Consider the following 19,553-nt stretch of genomic DNA (forward strand, 5'->3'; position numbering starts at 1 on the left):
AAAGAATTTATTACTGCACTAAAAGTTCGTTGTTTTTTTTTATTGTGTTTCAAGAGTGTATATATATAATTTTGATATCAAAATATGGTTTCAACATCATAAGCAAAGTGCAAACATTGCCTATACAGAAAATATGGATATTATGTTTCAAGCATTTATTGAGAATTTGTTTTTTAGTTTTATTTAAGTTACAGAGGCCATTGAGGCCTTTGACTAAATAATACAGTTATATAGTTGCTTAAGACTAGTTTGTTGTGAAAGAATAGTAATTACATGTTGAATATTTGTATATTATATACAAATGCATATTATTTTATTTATTTATGTTTGGTTGAAATGGAAAATTCTGGAAACATGAAACACAGATTTGTTCTGATGCGACTAATGCATGAATAGCTCTACGTTCTTGTAGAGTTGTGGAGCATTATGTTGATCCTATGTATGCTCATGCATAAAGTCTACAAAGGCTTTATTTCCATATTATTCTATTACTATTATTTTTAGCATATTATGTAAGAAGTACAAAGTGTCAGTCGAATTTCGCCCTTGGACTAGCAAATTGCGTTTTACTAGAACGGCAATGTAATTGCATATTTCATGATATTGTGAAATTGACAATCAGCACACAAAAAGAAAGAAAAACCAAAACAAATCAAGTTTGAGTGCGTGTGTCTCTCTCTCTCTCTCTCTCTCTGTCTGTCTGTCAGTTTGCATTGCATTGTTTTTCTCTTGCGCAGTTAGTTGCACACGCTCTCAGTGGCGCTCTCAGCTGACGTGGGGATCTCTGATAGTATTTTCGACGTCGCAGTTGGCGTCGCTGTCGACGTCAAACGTTTGAAAACGTTCAGCGCTGCCTATAAAAGCTGCCGGCCGGCTAACTTCAGACATCAGTCGAAGCATTGAAAACATTCAAAACGTAGCAGAACGTAAATTATCACAAACAATTTATTTTTAATTTACTAACAATGAAGCCGCAAAACGTACCGGAGAACATTGAGGACAATGAGTTTGAGTCATTGATGGAGCCTGAAGAGCCGCAGTCGACGGAGGAGCAGCAGCCGCCGCAGTCGACCGAGCAGCAGCAGCAGCTAGAGGCTCAGTTGAATAAGAAGAGCCTGCGTCATTTTGAAAAGGCGGCCAAGCGAGTTTACAAGGCGCAGTGCAACTTGGAAAAGGCGGTGGCTGAGCTGAATGCGCTTGTCATGGAGGAGCAGCAGCAGCAGCTGGAGCAGGAGACGCGTGGCCAAAGCAAGAAGCAGCGCAAGCAGCAGAAGAAGGCTGCCAAGAAGGCTAAGAAGCAAGCGAAGAAGCAGGCGAAGAAGCTAAAGAAGCAAGCCAAGCGTCAGCAGCAGCAGGAGCAGGGTGTGGAACCGCAGGGAATGCGTTCGCGTTCGAGCAGCGTTAGCTCCAACTCGAGTAGCTCTAGTAGCTCCAGCAGCTCCAGTTCTAGTTCGAGCTCTAGCGAAAGTGACAGCCCTGCTCGACGCTGTGGACGCCGCATGTTCGGTGGACATCATCGTGGACATGGACATCATCGCGGATATGGACATCATGGTCCGCATCATCGCGGTCCGGCTCATCATCACGGTCCGCATCAGCACCATGGTCCGGCCCATCATTATGGTCCGCTCCATCATCGCGGTGGCCATCACCACTTTGCGCATCCGCATCATCATCATGCTTGCGGGCCAGCTGCTTGGATGGAGCGCGGACACATGTGCGATCCGGCGCAGTTTTTTCGGAGCGCGGGTCTGCCGTGTACCCATACACCATACACGGCACATCCAACGGAGTGTCCACCATGTAGGCGGCACACGATTTCAGAGGATCCAACTGCTGGACATCACTGCCACGCCAACCCAGGGCTACGTCCCGGACACGGACACCGATATGTCCCAAGATGTCATCAGCATGAGCATCCAGTAGGCCATCATCATCATGAGCATCATCATCATCTATGCCCTTTACACGACGGACCAGATGGATCAGGCGAACCACATGGCCCAGGTGGACCACACGGCTCAGGCGGACCAGCTGAACCAGACGAACATGAGGTAGCACCGTGTACTCGAGGTCCTTGGAATTGGCATAACAGACGCGGTCCTTTGGATGAGGATCCCTTTCAATAACTGCCCCTTATGCATTTTTTAACAAAAGGTCAATACTGCACTACAACACTACCAAAAAAAAAAAAAAAACTACAAACACTTGCAGGCCAAATTTCAAAAAAAAATTTAGTTTTTTGCACATACAAATATAATCAAATCAACTTAAAAAAAGTACACTAAGCTAAAAAAACGATTTACGCACATAATACTGGCAAGTCAAAATTAAAAAAAAAGTATTAAATATAACTTAAAAAATATTATGTTCATAAGTATATATACATAATATAAAAAAATATGTTAAATTACAAAGTATTAATAAAAATTAAAAAAAAAAAAAACTGTGTATGCACTTTTTATTATTTAATTGCAGAAAAAATAGTAATTTTAAAAAATGTTGGAAAGAAATATTTAATCAACTTAAAGAAAATTAATTAGCTTATACGTAGCGTTCTATAGCAAAATATATTACTTAAAAATATATTAAAAAAACAATTTGGCTTAAATATTATAAAAAAGTTGGCAAAAAAATGCAGCGTATAGAAGAACTGAACTGAACAAAAAATTAGAATTTAAAAATATATATTTAAAATTGTTAGAAAAAGTAGTCACAAAGAAATATTTAATTTAATTAGCTTAAATAAAATTAATTTACTTTTAGCGTACTGCACTGAGTACAAATATAAAAAATAAACCATTTAGAAAGCACTAATTGCGTATTTTTTTTTTTAAATTGGTTACAGTGTACTAAAGTTACGGTACTGTGGACTATAATTTGCATTGGCTGGGAGCTTCATTTGCTGAATAATAGATCCAGTGGAATCTGTACCGAATTAATAGACGTACGTCAAAACTTTCGGCTTCAAGTACAGGATGCTAAATTAAGAAACTCATTTCATTTGCTTATTAAATTATTAAATACTATTTTTTAATATTGACGATACTTTTCTTTACTTTGCTGCGTTTTAATTTATTTTAGGTAAAGCGGAATTGCATTTCATAACAATTTAATTAAAATGTCCACAATATCGTTAAGGCAGTTAATTAACTTTAACGGACAAAAGCAAACCACCCTGTACAAATTTCTGAGGCGTGTCTCTTATAAAAGTTAAATTAGTAACTGTGTCCTGTCAACCAGAGGGGACAGGTATGAATTTTGAATGTGCACCTAAGTGGGTCCGAACACTCATAGACTCCTACTAATCAATAACACAAATTTATGCTGGAATATTCTATTAACTACATATGCTAAATACTATTTTAAATAGTTTAAATAGTAATAACAAAAGCAAAACAAATTTTAGAATTGATAAAAAATCATTGTAAATAAGAAAGAAATAACTTATGAACTGTGCTTGGCATAAATAAATATTTAAACTACTAACAATGTTCTTGTTTAGACTCTGTACATAAAGAGCACAAAAGTCTTATATCTTTGTTGACTGCCTATTTTGGCAAATAAATAGTTAGGAGTGAGAGAAAATTTGATTGCAGAGTTTTGTACAGTCGGCTACGCTTGACTGCACTTTGCGCGTGTTTTTTAATCCAATTAATTTACATTTTATGGCAATTAAATGTTGTTAATCCGATGGCAAGTTCTAAAAAATGTTTATCGTCAATTATGCAAGTATTCAAATATACATTTGAACAATAAAAATACAAACAAAATGTTTTTTTTTTTGTAATCTTGCTTTTTGCAGTTTGAGTGTTTTGCTGCCACGAATTTGATAAAAACAATTGAGTACAATAAAAAAACAAACAAAGCTGTAATTGAATAAATATTTCATAGTTCAACAGATGTAAGTTTGGTTTTTTATTTAGTTAGTTCACCAAAGCTTAAACAATTATTTTATTTCACTTGAAAATCAAAAGTCAATTGTGCAATTCATTATAAGTTGTAATTACTTTTCCATGAAGCTCATATTATATAGCATATAAGTATAACTAAATATGGACTTTAAAACAACTGTTCCCAGTATAACCCGCAACAAAGGAGTAAGAAATGTGTTCTCTTCTCACATGCGGCTTGGGGAATTTTCAGCAGCAGCTATCATTTTATGAAAAATATATAAAAAAAAACATAAACAAAGCATATCTTAATTGAAATGTGTTAATATATGTTATTTATAAAAACAATAAATATGTTATTTATATATTCCAATTCTAATATAAAGAATTTAACTTAGCATTACAAAAGATCCAAAGATTTTTTATATAACTTAAAGCACAACAAGAAAATTACAAGCGCTCTGTCTACTGCTTGGAATATTTTTGTGTCGTAAGTAAATAATAATTTATTTCTCACACTTATCAAATTTGCTGTATTTGCTTTGCTGTGTAAGTCTGTTTAAAAATCAATCCTAGAAGTAGGCAATGAATGTTTTTACAAATTATAATAAAAACAAATAGGCGCATTAAAGAAACAGTTCCTAATACATCCAGACGGACGGACGGTCGTAAGGACTTATATCCACTCAGTTTGTTTTGCTGATCAATAATATATATACTTTATATGGGATTTGCCACATTTCACATTAAGAATGTCAAAATGCATATAAAATAATAAAAATAAATATAAATATTAACTTAAATTAAATATATAAGAATATAGGTATAAATACATATAACAAATTAATATTATGATTGCTTTTAATCCATATAAAAATATTTATATTTTAGTGGGATATACTCGAGTTAAACATAAACTTGGCTATTAAATAAGTGAATGATCGTTTTATATTCATAAATAAATTTAAAATATGTTAAATTATAGTTTCCATTAGGTTGAACTCTGTAGCGTGCGCTGCATACTTAAGAGCGCATTTAAGAGAGCCTATAATATAGTGGGAACAGTGAGTAGAGCCTGCAGCTGGGATCAGTTGATTTCCCCTTGAGCAAGAAATGCACAAAAGTTTGCTAGACTGTTACCAAAGGTTAGACGTGCCTATGACCTAAGTGCTGTTTAATAAGTAAGCAGACACACGCACACACAGACACAGACACACACACACACACACACACACACATACAGCCATGAGCAAGCATATACCGTGGGGAAAATTGTAGCAGAAATATAAACTTAGCCGCAATGTTTGGGTTAAGCGTGTATGAACTCTTTGGCTTGTGCTGAGCGGAAGGACAAACCGCAACAACAGGACATCGACTGTTCGCCAAGTGTATACGTGTGTGTGCCAGGTGTGTGTGTGTGTGTGTGTGTGTGTGTTGGCAAAACTTTTGTTGGCGACAAAACGTTTTGTTTTTTATATTTATATTTCATTTGTAGGTCTTTTTCTTATAGCTGTCAACAGGTGTCCCTACACACACGCACACACACACACACATAGGTCCGATTGCGGCAATTTCAAAGCAAAATGAAACTTTATTCAATTCTCTGACAAACTGACAGCAGCAGTCTACAGCGCTTTTGTTATTGTTTTTTTTTTATATTTTTTGTTTGCTCGCTGTTCTTTTGTCATCAGCAGGCAGGCAAATTGTAAAAACTGACACGCTTTAAGCACACGTATATATATATATACATATATATATATTTTCAATTTCCTTAAAACAAAAAAAGCACATACATATGAGCTGAGCGGTGAACATAAAATGCGCCGGAAGTGGATCTTTGAGCGGAAATAATTTTGCCACATGTTGGCAAATAAACATGCTGCCAAATACAGGCAGACAATGTGATGGGTGGGGGGGTAGGGGGAAGTTAAGCTGATGCGTCGTGTCAGTCAAACGAGCGTTGGCACAAATCACAAATCCGTTCGCCTTTATCGTCAACAGCTTAAAATCCAATATAAGTGCATTCTCTCTCTCTCTCTCTCTCTGTGTCTCACTCATGCTACAAACACTTACACGTACGCTTAGCTTGCCTCGCTTTATACATTTGCAATATATTTTAATAATTTTCCGCTTTTCTTACGTTTCGCTTGAAAAAGTAATTTTTTCTGGCAGGCAAAGCTAATGCAAAAAAGTTAACCACCTGCAGATTAAACCGCACCCCCATTCCAGCTACACCCCTCACCATGCAATTGGCACCCACGCACTTATCTGTGTATAGTATAGCGAAGCGAGCAATTCGCCCAAAAGCCACGCAATAAAAATCCCAAAAAAAAAAAAAAAAATTGATGATTGATGATACGTGTTTAATATATGAGCTGACTTGTCTGTGTAAATATCCATATATTGCTACTCTGTATATAATCGTTGTGTATGTCAATTCATGCAGCTGGCAAGTCTCTTTCTAGTATATACAACTCGCTCTCAACAAAGTATTTGACAAGCTTAGCTCTATTTGCTTGTAGACATAATATAAGTATATAAATTAAATTGCAGCTTATCACAATCATTTCAACTCAATTCAATCAAAATCATTTAGTGAAAAGCTTTTGTCTTCCTAGAAAACCTCGACTTAGGTGAATACGATTTGCACGAGAGCAATCAGTAAATAATATGCGAAGATTTTAAAACTGGCAAAACACAGTGCGTATCTCTTTCAAACTAAATATAACAATGAGATTCAGCTGAAACTTTGAAGCTTACGCATTCGAGCCCTTCTAAAGCGGTAGAGCTCAATTTAATTAACTGCTTGTGCATAGTTTGAAGCTCTTGAAGTGGGCTTAGTGGGCTACTTGTCTTAATTACCAGCTTTAGTTTACATAACTATGACTAGCCTAGTGCTCAAGCCTCAAGACCTGTTTGCTCTGTTAACCGACAGAGCTTCAGTTTGTTCATATAAAAAATAATGTGTACATACTATCCATAAGCAACTTTTAAAGTATCAAATTTTCTATACAAGCAAGTTTAATTTTCAATTTCAATTTTGCATGCATAAAAATTAAGTATCAATTGCATTTAAGACTGAAAAAAGGCAAATCCATGAGGTCGAACTATAATTGAAAAAAATCAATGCTGAAACGATTTGATTAGAATATTTTGGCTAATTGCTCTGTTAAGCTAAAAAACTTACTTTGTTAATAGCTTAAGCTTTATGTTTGCATAGAATTTTACGTTCAGTTGCTTATATAGCATTCAATACTGGAGAATTATCAATTATCTTTTACTATAGCATACCTTACAGCGCTTGACAATAACATTTTTATTAGAAACTCACATCGGATTTGAATCAGTCTCGCATGTTATAAAATAAAATGCGAGAGAGCTGCCGCAAATATTCAAATCAAATTGGGAAACGTTTTGGCTTATTAACAATATTTCCGAGAGCTATCAATTGCAGTCAGTCTCCAGTTGCCAGCTTCAGTATTGGCCAAGAGCTGTGAAGCATGCAGCATTTTTGAGACAAGCACTCAACTAAATTTGGATTCTTCGAGCAGCCGTTCAGCTTTGGTTCGGGTTTTAAGCGCACGCAGTTTGCAGCTAGCAACAATTTGTCTGTTTGTCTATCTGTCTGTCTGTATGTATGTGTGTGTGTGTGTGTTTGGTATGCGTGAAAATATGGGTGGCAAATATAAAAGCTTTCTAATGCATTTTGTATGCGTAGCATGCACTGAAACCTTTAACATTGTCCGTGCTGCTGCTGCTGCTGCTGCTGCGAGTGCAAAACAAAGCCAATACAATTGTTGCAACAACAATAGTGCAGGCAATTACTCCATTGTGTAAACTGCAGCATAAAGTTCAACGTTGCGTATGCGCAATATGACCAAAAACACAATGCAATGCTACAACACGTACGCGGCCCGCATACATGCAAGTGTAGGCGTGGCCACGCCCATGCGAACAAATCTTTGCCATCTTTTTTACACACGCTTCAATTTATTTATGTAAATTTTAAATGTTTGACTGCAGTTTGATTTATCAGCTGCCGGCTGTCATTTAAAATGCATTGGCAGAGTTTAAATACGGTTGCTAATTAATATGTATGCGTAATTAACAATTGCAATTTGTAATTGCGCATATGCATAACATAAATTGAAGCGTGTTTTATTAAAGATTTAATATCGATAGGAGCGAATAGTAAAAATTATAGTTGCCAGCTTATTTTCTTTTATTTTATGTTGTAATATTTTTAAAGAAATTATAAACATATATGTTTATGCATAACTATTTAAGTATCGATATATATCAATAAATGTATTTTAGGTGTATACATAACGATAGTATCGATAACATGGCAACATTATAATTACCTTTGAACTCCAGCTATTTGGCTTGTGGCTAGCGCATAAGCACTGCGGCTTGCCAACGATTTGCTGTCAGCATTATTTCACACACACACACACACACACTCAGACACTCACAGACATTTGTAAGCTGAAATGAAATCAAAATCTTTATTAAAACATTTCATGCAAATGAATAAATAAGCAAGTGACAAGCAGACTTCAGACAGGATTTGAAAGATTTACTGACAAGCCAAACAACAGAGTGAGAGAGAGAGAGGGAGAGAGAGAGCGAGGCAGAGCGAGAGCGACAGTGAGAGTAACTGTTTCATATTTACATAAATATTACACGGCTATTACGAAACGCCTTCGACACGCCCAATGCCAGAAAGTAGACATGCATAAACAAGCACACATGTGTATGTGTGTGTCTATAATTTATGTGCGCGTCTGTCACACTTGTCATAGGCATATATAACGGTAGCAGCGTATGTGCGTACATAACAATAATATGAAAATTATTTGTAATGTAATTTAAACTTAATAAATTTTCATATAGCACACACGTCTACACGTGCACACAGACACACACACACACGCAGTCTCTAGGCGTGTGGTTAAGTGCTTAAAGAGCGCTTCTTCTGCTGCTGGCGCTGCTGCTGCTCAGGTAGACGGCCGGCGCCTCATTACGGAAGCTCGCTTTGGTGACGCTGAGCGAACAATGGAGTGCGCCGTTGCCGTTGCCGTTGCTGATGCTGATGCTGTGCTGATGTTGACGAGGCAAGACGACGACAGGAAGTAAAGTTGTCGAAAGTAAATTTACATAAACGTATGAAATTTTAATATTTACGACAAATTTACAGCTCTGCCTTTACCTGGCCAACACGTTCGCACCGAGGGCCTCGCTTCACTGTATACACAACACACAGCACACAGCTCACAGTTGCTAACTTTTTCTTTACATTTTGTGCTTCTTCTTCTAGCATGCGCTGTGTGCATTTCAGATCAGTCGGGTATAAGCAGCTGCAGCCCGCAATCAAATAAATCTAATTGTATGAAATTCAGCTTCAGTTGCTTTTACAGCGATCGTTTTAACATTAACAGCAAGCATAACATTAACAGCAAGCGTAACATTAACAGCAGCTCTCTGTTAGTAGCAGTCAGCTTCTGAGCGTGAGCGTGTGGCTGCGATTGAGCGAGCTGCAATTGCAATTACACTAGTTGCCATAATTATTTTGACAATATCAAAATATCAAAATAGTCGACAAGTAAATCAATGTTGATAACAACTTTATTATTCTTGTCTATTGTCCATTTCCAATAAAATATTATATATAAATTAAATAATATTTGTTTTAAGCCGACGCTTAACAAATTATTTTTGACATTAAGATGCAATTTTTGGGTGTAATTCCCACACAAATTGAACTAAAATTAAATATATTTTTTTTGGCTGCTTGATGATATCGCTTTATTGTAATAAGTATAATGTGATTGGTAATTATATCGTTACTTCGATTGATATAAAACAATTTGTTCTATATATCGGCTACTAATATTAAAATATTATTTTATGGAAATTTAATGTTGTTTCGTAGTAAATTTGCAATTTATACAAAAATGTTTGAGAGATTTATATAAAAAAATTATTTCACTAATTGGTATACAAAAATTTAGCGTATACGCAATATGTATTTTTATATGAATTAATGTCATACAAATCAGAGCATGTGCATAAATTTTTATATAAAGCTACATAATTTTTTGAATTTAGTTTAAAGCAATAGAAAGTTATAATGGATAAATTGTTTATCAAACTAAATGTGCCGAGCACTGTGAGCTGTGAACTGTTAAGACTCGCTGTCTGAGTTTACAGTGGCATTTAACAGTTAGCAGTTAGTTAGCTGAGAGTTTAATACAGAGCATATTGTAGTCGTGACTGCTGCAGGGCTTGTTGTAACCTACAGTTTGTTGTAATTTGTTGTCGCACTGTGTCCGCTTTTTGCAGCATACCTTGCAGCGCTCAGCACTGTTGTGTGTGTGTGTGTGTACACGTTTTGGCAAAGCAAAAAAAAGAAAATAAACATGGCACCGAGTTGAACCACAATCAGAAGCGGAACCAAATGAATGGTGTTGGGTGTCGGTTGAGTGGATGCCTTGGTTTGTTGTGGGCGCAAGTGTTAGCTAGTATGTGTGTCTATGTGTGGGTGTGTGTGTGTGTGTGTGTACGTGGCCAATGCCAAGTGTGTTGAGTATAAAGTAAATTAAGTTAGCTCACTGAATGGGCAATGAGCAATGAACACGTTACTGTTGCCACCAGCTGTGGATCATCTTCAAACGCACACACAACATTTCTAGCTCTAGCTCTGTCTCTCTCTCTCTCTCTCTCTGTGTCTCTCTCTAGCTGTCTCTCTTTGTGTGATTTGCATGCAAGCAAAAGTTTTGCTGCATTGCATAAGCTTTTATTGTTAAGGCACATTGTATGCTATTTTAGTTAATTGAAGCAAATAAACAAATTTCTTTCTCTTTCTCTTTCTCTTTCTCCATCTGCATCTGCATCAGTCTGTGACTTTGAATTTCCTTGAGCATTGTCTGCTACTTTAGCTAATTGAAGCCAATGTATTTGAATTTGTTTTGATTTCCAAATTGCTTTTCTATTTAAAAATAAACTGCAAACGCATCGATTCGTCACAACTAATGCTTAGCACTTGAGGCAAACAGACGGACAGACAGACAGACGAATCGAGCAGACAGTTTGTTTATTATCAGAAGCATGAAATGGTCGTTTTTGAGTTTCTATTTATTCAACGCATGTACACACGTTGTTGCCCCCAATCGCCATTTATACATTTATATGGCATATCATGGGCTATTGGCAATTAGCGCTGTCATTTAAATGATTCTCTTCTTCTCACAATGTTCAGACAAACGGCAAATGCTTTTCGGCATGCTGACTATGCTTGATGCATTGTTAATGGGGCTTTGTTTTAATACCATAACAACAAATAAACAATTAAATGGCTATAGACCTTAGAAACCGCATGCTCGACATAAATCTCAACTTTGGGTATGGCTGGGGTAGCAGCATTAGCATTTTAACTTCAATCAGCAGATTGAACAGATTAAAAGAATTTGAAATTTCATTTTACTTCTTAAAATTGTTCAAGTGTTTGTTCACAGTAAGTTATTTAGATTAAATAAATAAAACATACATACATATATTATTTGTTAATAATAAATTTAAATAATACTTTACATATAAAGTTATGATTGTGTGCATTTTAAATTTGTATTTAAATTGTTAATTAACTAAAGTCATTCACTGTAAACCTAAATTGAATTTCTTTTATTAACTAAAATGTTTTAGCTGAACTATTTAATTTTGAAAATTGTTCATTGATTTGATTGGATACTTTAATTACAATCGCACCGTTATCAATTTAATTGTCTTCAACAATTGTTTACTTAATGTTCATTTAATTGAACACATTTGAAAGACATTAGCATAGCTTGCCACAGCCTTGTTGCAAGTCTTTAAGATTTAATTGCAATTAAGAGCGCATTTTAAATGGTTTTTTTAAAGCCCATTAAAACGCCTAGAGCATGTGTGTAAGGCTTTAATTGCTTTTTGCCTTTTGAGCAGAGCATAGCAATTGCCTTTGTACTTTTTGTTTTATTTTATTTTTTTTTTACTGTAGTAATCAATTTGCGCTGATTAATAACATTAAAAATTGATTGAAACGTTGCTGCTGCTGCTGGTGCTGTTGCTGTTGCTGTTGTGGCAGCGATGCTCATGAGTGTCATGTCAATTAAATTCACTTTTGTCGTATACTTAATATGCGCAGCGGGATGGCACGAGCAGAGCCTAGTCTGGCGGTAATTGAAATTAAAGTCGCCAAGTGCAGCTTGCAACTTTAATATAGAATAGAAAAACTTCAGAGCAGTCGCTGGGGGTGTCACTTACTTTATTTAACTGTCAGTTAGCGCGCTCCTTTTAGCAATTTATTTACATATATAGCTTATTGTTTACGCTACCTACGACTGTAATTAACACACACACACACACATACACATGTGCCTGACCTGTCAACACGATACAATTAACACCCTACACGCCCACGTTGAAAATGTAAAAAAAAACGCACACACCAAACTTTTTTTTTTGACTTTTTTATTTTTGTTGCTTGCGTTTAATGAAATGTTGCTTAATTAAGCGCTACAAGTGCATGTCGGTGTATGAGTGTGTGTGTGTTTGCCATATAATTCATATTTATTGTTGTCCAGCAGCGACGCTGCTTGAGACTACAAACGAATTATATATATATATATACTATATATACCCCGTTGAGCAAGTTATAAATCTAGCTGCAGCAACAAATTAGTTGCTGTTGATATTCGTAGCAATTTGTCAGGCAAATATAAACAATTTATGTGAACATATGTTTGCTGTTCATTCGCTTGAGTTGAATATCATTTTACATCAAGCCATTGTTTGCTTTAATTCTTATTAATTTGCATACATTTATTTTTTTATCATAAATCATCGGGCATTTGCCTTAGCTGGCATCAACTATTTTTAAAGATTATTTTTTACTATTTGAACAATAAGTTTGCTTTGTGTGTGCTTTATTTATGGCTTTTGAGTTTCGATTATGCTGAAATATTAAACATTACTAACAATTAAAATCAATTAAATAAGTCAGATTATTTTTATATGCTTTTTATTTATTTTTAATAGTTAGTAATTGAAAAAATTCAATAATTGTCATGTTGGTGATAAGTGCAAACGTTTTTTAAATGCTTAAAAAATAGTTTGAAATTATTTAAAATTATTCAAGATAATTAATTATGTTCAAAAAGATGAATATTCATAATTAACAATGAATTCTAAAAATATTTGGAATAAACTTTAATGTCATTAAACTGTTATTTAAGTATTTGTAATTCAGCAAAAGCTAAATATTTGTTATTTTTTTTATTATTATTATCTTCATAACTAATCCAAGTAATTTGATTTTTGAACTAATTTTACTCAAGTTTTATATTTAAACAAACTTTTCTTAAGCGACAACTCAATTCATTAGTACGTAGCGTATATTTTGTGAAGACTTCAACTTCAGGCTTACAAATTGCTGCACATTAAGCATACGCACCCTTGGCCAAGTCTGAGCACAGTCGACTTACCGCCGCGTGTTGCATGCAGCACTGAATCACTTCACGTTGTGATGAATGCTTAGCATTTTGACCTGACACTGTGCAGTGCAGCCCTTGGGGGCTACTACACAGAATAGCGCAAACTAACGGAAGAAGAAGAAGAAGCAGCTACAGAAATTGTGGTAAGCAACCAAGGCCCTGATTACATTTACCAATGGCTGCCAAGTGCAGCGTTTCTCTATGCATAAATTACCTTTGCAACCAAGAGCGCTAGTTATGCAACAGACACACACAGACAGAGAGAGAGAGAGAGAGAGACAGCTAAAAAGAGAGAGGGAGACAATACTAGCTCAGAGCAAAAACATATTACGTTCGATGCGCTAGTTACAACATTTGAGGCTGTCTGCTTTATTTTTTTTTTTTTATACAAAAATTATGTGAAAAGATGTAGAAGAAATAATTACATGCTAACTTTTTAAAAAGCCTTGTACATGGCTTCGCGCCAACGAACCGAAACGCAGTCAGCCGAAAAATAAGTTCTTTTGTATAAAGTGATATTAAAACCCATCGGATATATTAGATACAGCTGTGGGGCTCAAACTGAGAAGTCTGCCAAAGGTTTCAAAATAAAATAAACACGGCATTTGAACTGTCACTAATGAAAATAATACAAATTGCAATTGCAATTAGCTCGCTATAAGTCGCATCTTCACCTGAAGTTTGCCTAGACATATTTCTGTAAATAGTATTTAACAGCAACAAGCACAAGCAGATGCAATATTTGAATAGTTAACTTTTATTATTTACATTCGCTGGTTGCTGGAGGCCGAGTAGAGCGGCCTGGTTGATTATCTAGAGCATGCGTCTCGAACTGCATCTGGTCTTCATTCTAAAAGGAAAGACGATTGTATACTGCACAAAATTTTTATTTATTTTTTATTATAATTTACGTTTTACGAAATATTGGCGCCACAGCTGCTCTTCATTGGTCATTCACCTCACTCATTGACCACAAAGTTTAATGCCTCGTTTACACTAGTTGAGAAGTCAATGTTGATATCAACTTAATCAATCCTAGTGGGAGCACCTGTCAACTCAATGACAATGTTGTGTTAATTGTTTATTGTCAACATTGACTTGAGTGAGAATTGAGTGACTTGTCAACAAGTTTAAGTGAGGCATAACTGATTGCCATGGAAAAAATGGATGAAATGAGATCTCAATCAAAGAGCGAGAAGCAAACTCAAGGTCCACCAAGAAGAGTTCAAGTTGAAGAGTTCAACAGAATGCGGTCCACACTTCTATGGAATATGGTAATGGACGAACTAATGCAGAGCTTTAACAGCAAAGCTCCCAAGATAACTGGGAAATGTTTAGCGACCATTTGCTCGGTTCATGGAAGGCGCATTACAAGAGGTGCTAAGGGCAAACCTGGACATCAACGCAGATAAAACTGAGCTCGTTCTTTTCACTAGGAAGTGTAAAGATCCCAAATGGAATCCGCTCAAAATAAAACCCATGCAACTTTTTAGTTGTCCGAGAAAACAGGTAACATGGCATTGGACTCAAACCGCACATGGAGATTTAATAATTAAACAGTGGCATCCTTGCTCTCTTCACATCGCGATGAATGCTGAACCTAGCACCTCAACTTAGTCCAACCCATGCACCCCATTAAATTAAGCTGAACATCAAAGGAAGCAGCAATCTAATCATAGCACTTATTGATTACTACAATTATATTTGGTAGAGTTCTTAAAATAAATATAAATAGTATATTAATAGCTTACTAAGTTTAATTTAAGTTTCTTAATTTAGTCATGGGAGTAGCCTCTCTCTCTCTCTCTCTTTCTGTCTCTTGGAGTCAAGCGACATGCGTTTCAACTTTGAGCTGCATTTAATTTGTGTTTTTAATTGTTATCGTTGAAAATTTAATTTGCGTTGATTATGCTTTAATTGAAATACGCGTAAGTAGTTGTTTCACACACAAATATTTTCTTTAGCTTGTTAATTAACGCAGCAGGCATAACACAAAAAGCGCAACGCTCAAGCCTCAAGCCTCATTTGCCAGCTGAGTTGGGCTCTGTGGGTTTTTCCAGAGCTTCCAGAGCTTCTGTGCGGGCATAACATGTCATTTAATTTCATTTAAATCCTGATTAAGTTGGCCTTGCTCTGGTTCTGCGAGTTAAGTTCAAGCAAAGCGCATTAAATTGTAATGAGAGAGAGCATTTTGTTGCTTTTCTTTATATATATATTTTTTTTGTTTTTGTTGCTGCTCAATTCAAGGTCATGTGGCTTGCCAAGCCGCTTAAAACGTTAATGTATTGCCTTTGCCTTTGTAGGCAGCTAAGAAAATTACTTTCAGTTATGTGCCCACAAGTCCATGACGAGTCTCTATGCTGCCTAAGCCTAAGCAAATGTTTGAAGTTATAATTGAGGCAACACACATGCCAGTGGAATGCAGGCGGTGACTGTAGTGCACTTTGATATTTTTGTAAAAAATACAAAAAGGTATCATGAAGTTGTATGTAGGCGTGACAGATCCCACAAAGTATATATGTTCTTGATCAGCAAAGCAAATTGAATCGATATAGCTATGTCCGTCCGTGCGTCTGAATGTTTGAGCAACTGTTTCTCAGCAACTATAAGAGCTAGAGCCACCACCCAAACTCAAACGCTTTTATTTTATTTTTTTTATTTCATCCGCACTGCACTGCAAATCGAAAAAACGAATTAAACCCACAATATTAGGCAATTAAAAAATATTTAAAAATCTAAAATAAATTGCAAATACGCCTAATAATATTTATGAGCGATGTCGAAAATTTCAGAACTATTGTATAAATAACTTAGCAATTATTTATATTTCAATTTGTTCACGCGCCATACAAGCGTCGCTGCCGACGCAGTCGTCGACGTCGCTGCTGACGCTACAGCGTACACGAGCTGTGGACGCGTTAGCTGTTTTTTGTGCATGTGTGTGCTGCCCTAGTCAAAGAGTTTATAAAAGTTGATTGAGCTCAACTTTAATGTGTCCACTTGTGTTTTCTTTACATAACATAATAGTTAGTTACTGTTTTACGACAGAATTTATTATTTTCATTTAAGTTTGCATTAGCATAGCATAATGAAATGAATCGGCAGACCCTTTACTCTGTAGAGGGTTCGGCAGACTCCTCACGTTCTGCAGGAGGAGTCCCTGAGAAAAAAGCACGTTCAGTCCGTTGATTTGCGAACTCACACAGTTTGTAAATTTTGCCGTCCACCTCGGTGCAGAGGCATTGGCGCAGTGCATGAAATGTAGCACCCTTCTCGTCCTTGGATGCGCTCATCTTCTCACGCATGGCCTTCAATTGAGCAATACGTCGCTTACGCTCCTTGCCCTGGCTCAATGCAGTTCCGGGCCGCTTGACTAGAGCCACTTTAGTTGGATCATGGGCCAAAGTGTTGCTTAAAGATTCAGCGCATGGTTTCGTCCTAGCTCCGAATGGCCAACTGAAGCTCTTAAGCTTAGCGAGCAAGCCCCTGATTTGTTCCTTAGCAGATCCATTCCCGAACCGCGACTTCATTTCTGCATTGGCGGACCTGCGGCTGGGACCTGGTTGATCATCTAAGTCTTCAGACTGGGACTGCATCTGGTCTACAATCTAAAAGAAAAGTCGTTTATTTAACGCACAATGAATTATGAAAAGAATATAATTTACGTTTGTATTAGCATCGTTTGTATTTAAATTACGTCCTGACATTTTCTTATCACGCAAAAGAAAAAATTTGTTGAAAAAATAAATAAATTTTAGTGAGATCTGTACGCTTGAAAATCTTTTATAGAATGAAACTGTGTACTGTGTATACCCAAGCAGCTAACTAAAAACTGAAAACTAGAAAGTCCGTGCCAACTTGTATAAACAAAACTCTCATTATTAATCTTTAATCTATATATTTATGTATAGATTAAAATTTTCGTTTGACTGATATTTTGTGGCTTTCATTTTTTCAATTTAATTGTAAAGTGTTGAATATTAAAAATTTCAATTTGATTAAAAAGTTAAAAAGTTGCTGGTTGCTGTTGTTGCTGGCACGGAATGCAGTAGAACTGCAGGTTATGCAACAGTACTGCAGGGCTATGCATGAAGTAGTGTGCGCTGACGTGTTGACGTGTTGACATTTGACTAGTGAATTAATTAGCGCAATTGCAGTTGTGTGCTAATATTGCATGGAAAGTTTAAATTTTGAAACACAAACATTTAGTTTACAAGTTAACTAGTTAACTGAAGTTTAACTTGCAAGCTGCAATCAGTCGAGCGCGCAGCTGAGTGTCTGAGCTTACATTTGGGCATGAGTTTACTACTCGCAGTTTCGTTTAAATTAGTGCAATGGAACGAGTAGTTAGGTAGTTGAAATTTATTAGCCGACTTAAGGTGGACTGATTGATCCTTAGAGCGTAAGGCAGAAGAAAAAAATGCATGAGCTTGCAGCCAAAGCGAACTGCAGTTGCTCAGCACATGTAAAGCGCCTGTAAGTGGATTTGTGCCGTTGGCGACTGACAAAGGTAGTTGGCCAGGCCAAGAGATGACATTTGCGCTTTTTTCTTTTCACTTGCGGAGCGTAGAGCCAAGCCACGTGCTAATTACCTACATGGGCAGGCTTTCAAAACCAAATCCTTGCCAAACACACACACACACACATAGATACATCGACGTATACACGCAACAGGCAATGTCATTACACATACGCCACGTTGCCAGCAGACATCAAGTGCGTGTGGCATTAAATGTTGCCACTGGCGTTCTTTGCTTTGCTTAAGCTGTCTGTCTATATGTGTGTGTGTGTGTGTGTGTGCCTGTACTTAATCAGACAATTATGCGTCGCTAATATTAATATAATCTGACAGCTTAATGCTTTCAATTTAGCTCATAAAGCCGTTGAGTATAATATGCAAGTGAGCTTACATATATAAAAGCAGTTGCGTTTTCAATCAACACACACGCACACACATTGACCTTTTACAGTTAGAGTCGTTGAGTGCAAGGAACATGCGCTACCATTTTAATTAGCTTGTTGGCAAATGCATTCAGCTTCAGCCACAACTTTATACATTTCCAACGCAAATTAGTTTTACAAATTAAACAACAGAATGGAAAAAAAAACAACAGTTGCAACCACTCACACTCACGCAGACACGTGGTAATCCCAGCTGGAGCTAATGGCATAAATTATGTTATAAATTTGCTGTAGCAGGTATTTGAACTTAAATTTCATTTGAAACAAAAATAGTTTGGGCACTGTTTTTTATTAAAAATTCTATTAATGATTATTATTTATGAAACGTTCATTCATTCAACAAAATTGAATATAAAAATATTTATGAGATTTTTTCTTATTGTTATTTATTGCATTTGTTTGCATGTAAACAAATCATTTAAAACATTTTATTTTTAGCTTCGCAGTTTGACTTTGCTTAGGTTTGCGAAAATGTCACCTGAATTCAACCATCCCATATTGTCTAGTGGTTAGGATACCCGGCTCTCACCCGGGAGGCCCGGGTTCAATTCCCGGTATGGGAAAGCGAATGTAAATTCATTATTTTCTTTAAATTTTTTTTTTACTTATTTTATTTCTATATATTTGCTTTAATAGATTATGCTAAAATAATTCGCTGCTGTAGTAATCATTTTTATAAATGTTTATGCTATTTATAGTCCATTAAAAATGTCTTGTATGTGATTTTGTACAACAATTTAAAGCAAGAACATGGATGAACAATATTTTATTGAATTATGCTACAAATACAAATGATTGTCAATCTTTTCGACATATAAAAAATTAAGTTACTCTTATTATAAGATTATTTTAACTGTTCGTTTGTCACACTAAAACTCAAAGACGACTAAACGGATTTATCATAGCTTGGTCTTGAAATATTCGTGGAGGAGGTTAAATAAAATTCGAATAATTTCCAGAAACTCCCTCAAAGTGCGTCAATTTTTTTCTCGCGTACACCATGGAAAAAGTAATTTTTTCACCTCAGTATTTTCGTTGGCAGCCTACAACATCCTTGGAAAAAAGAAACAACTATGTAAGCTAGTATGTAATAGACAAGAAATATTTTATTCTTTATTTATTCATCATTTTGTTTACATGTTGATTAAATTTAAAGATACTTAAATCC

At 35.8% G+C, this 19,553-nt stretch overlaps 2 protein-coding genes and 1 non-coding gene across 3 annotated transcripts; 2 read left to right on the forward strand and 1 right to left on the reverse strand.

The window, feature by feature from the left end:
• Positions 1–1,202: 1,202 nt before the first annotated feature.
• LOC108605059 (midnolin homolog) lies at positions 1,203–1,926 on the forward strand. The gene is made up of 2 exons (XM_017994627.1): positions 1,203–1,749; positions 1,808–1,926. Exons 1-2 carry the CDS (start codon positions 1,203–1,205, stop codon positions 1,924–1,926), a joined length of 666 nt encoding a protein of 221 aa, XP_017850116.1.
• A 14,508-nt stretch (positions 1,927–16,434) lies between these two features.
• LOC108606089 (maker313) lies at positions 16,435–17,198 on the reverse strand. The gene is made up of 2 exons (XM_017995934.1): positions 17,089–17,198; positions 16,435–17,031 (listed from the first exon to the last, which is right to left on the reverse strand). The coding sequence occupies exons 1-2, from the start codon at positions 17,128–17,130 to the stop codon at positions 16,534–16,536; spliced, it is 540 nt and encodes a 179-aa protein (XP_017851423.1). The 5' UTR covers positions 17,131–17,198; the 3' UTR covers positions 16,435–16,533.
• A 1,678-nt stretch (positions 17,199–18,876) lies between these two features.
• On the forward strand, positions 18,877–18,948 carry Trnae-cuc. Its single transcript has one exon. It is a non-coding gene; the product is annotated as a tRNA-Glu (tRNA).
• Positions 18,949–19,553: the final 605 nt, after the last annotated feature.

This window comes from Drosophila busckii, chromosome X, assembly GCF_011750605.1.
Source record: "Drosophila busckii strain San Diego stock center, stock number 13000-0081.31 chromosome X, ASM1175060v1, whole genome shotgun sequence".
Classification (NCBI taxonomy): domain Eukaryota; kingdom Metazoa; phylum Arthropoda; class Insecta; order Diptera; family Drosophilidae; genus Drosophila; species Drosophila busckii.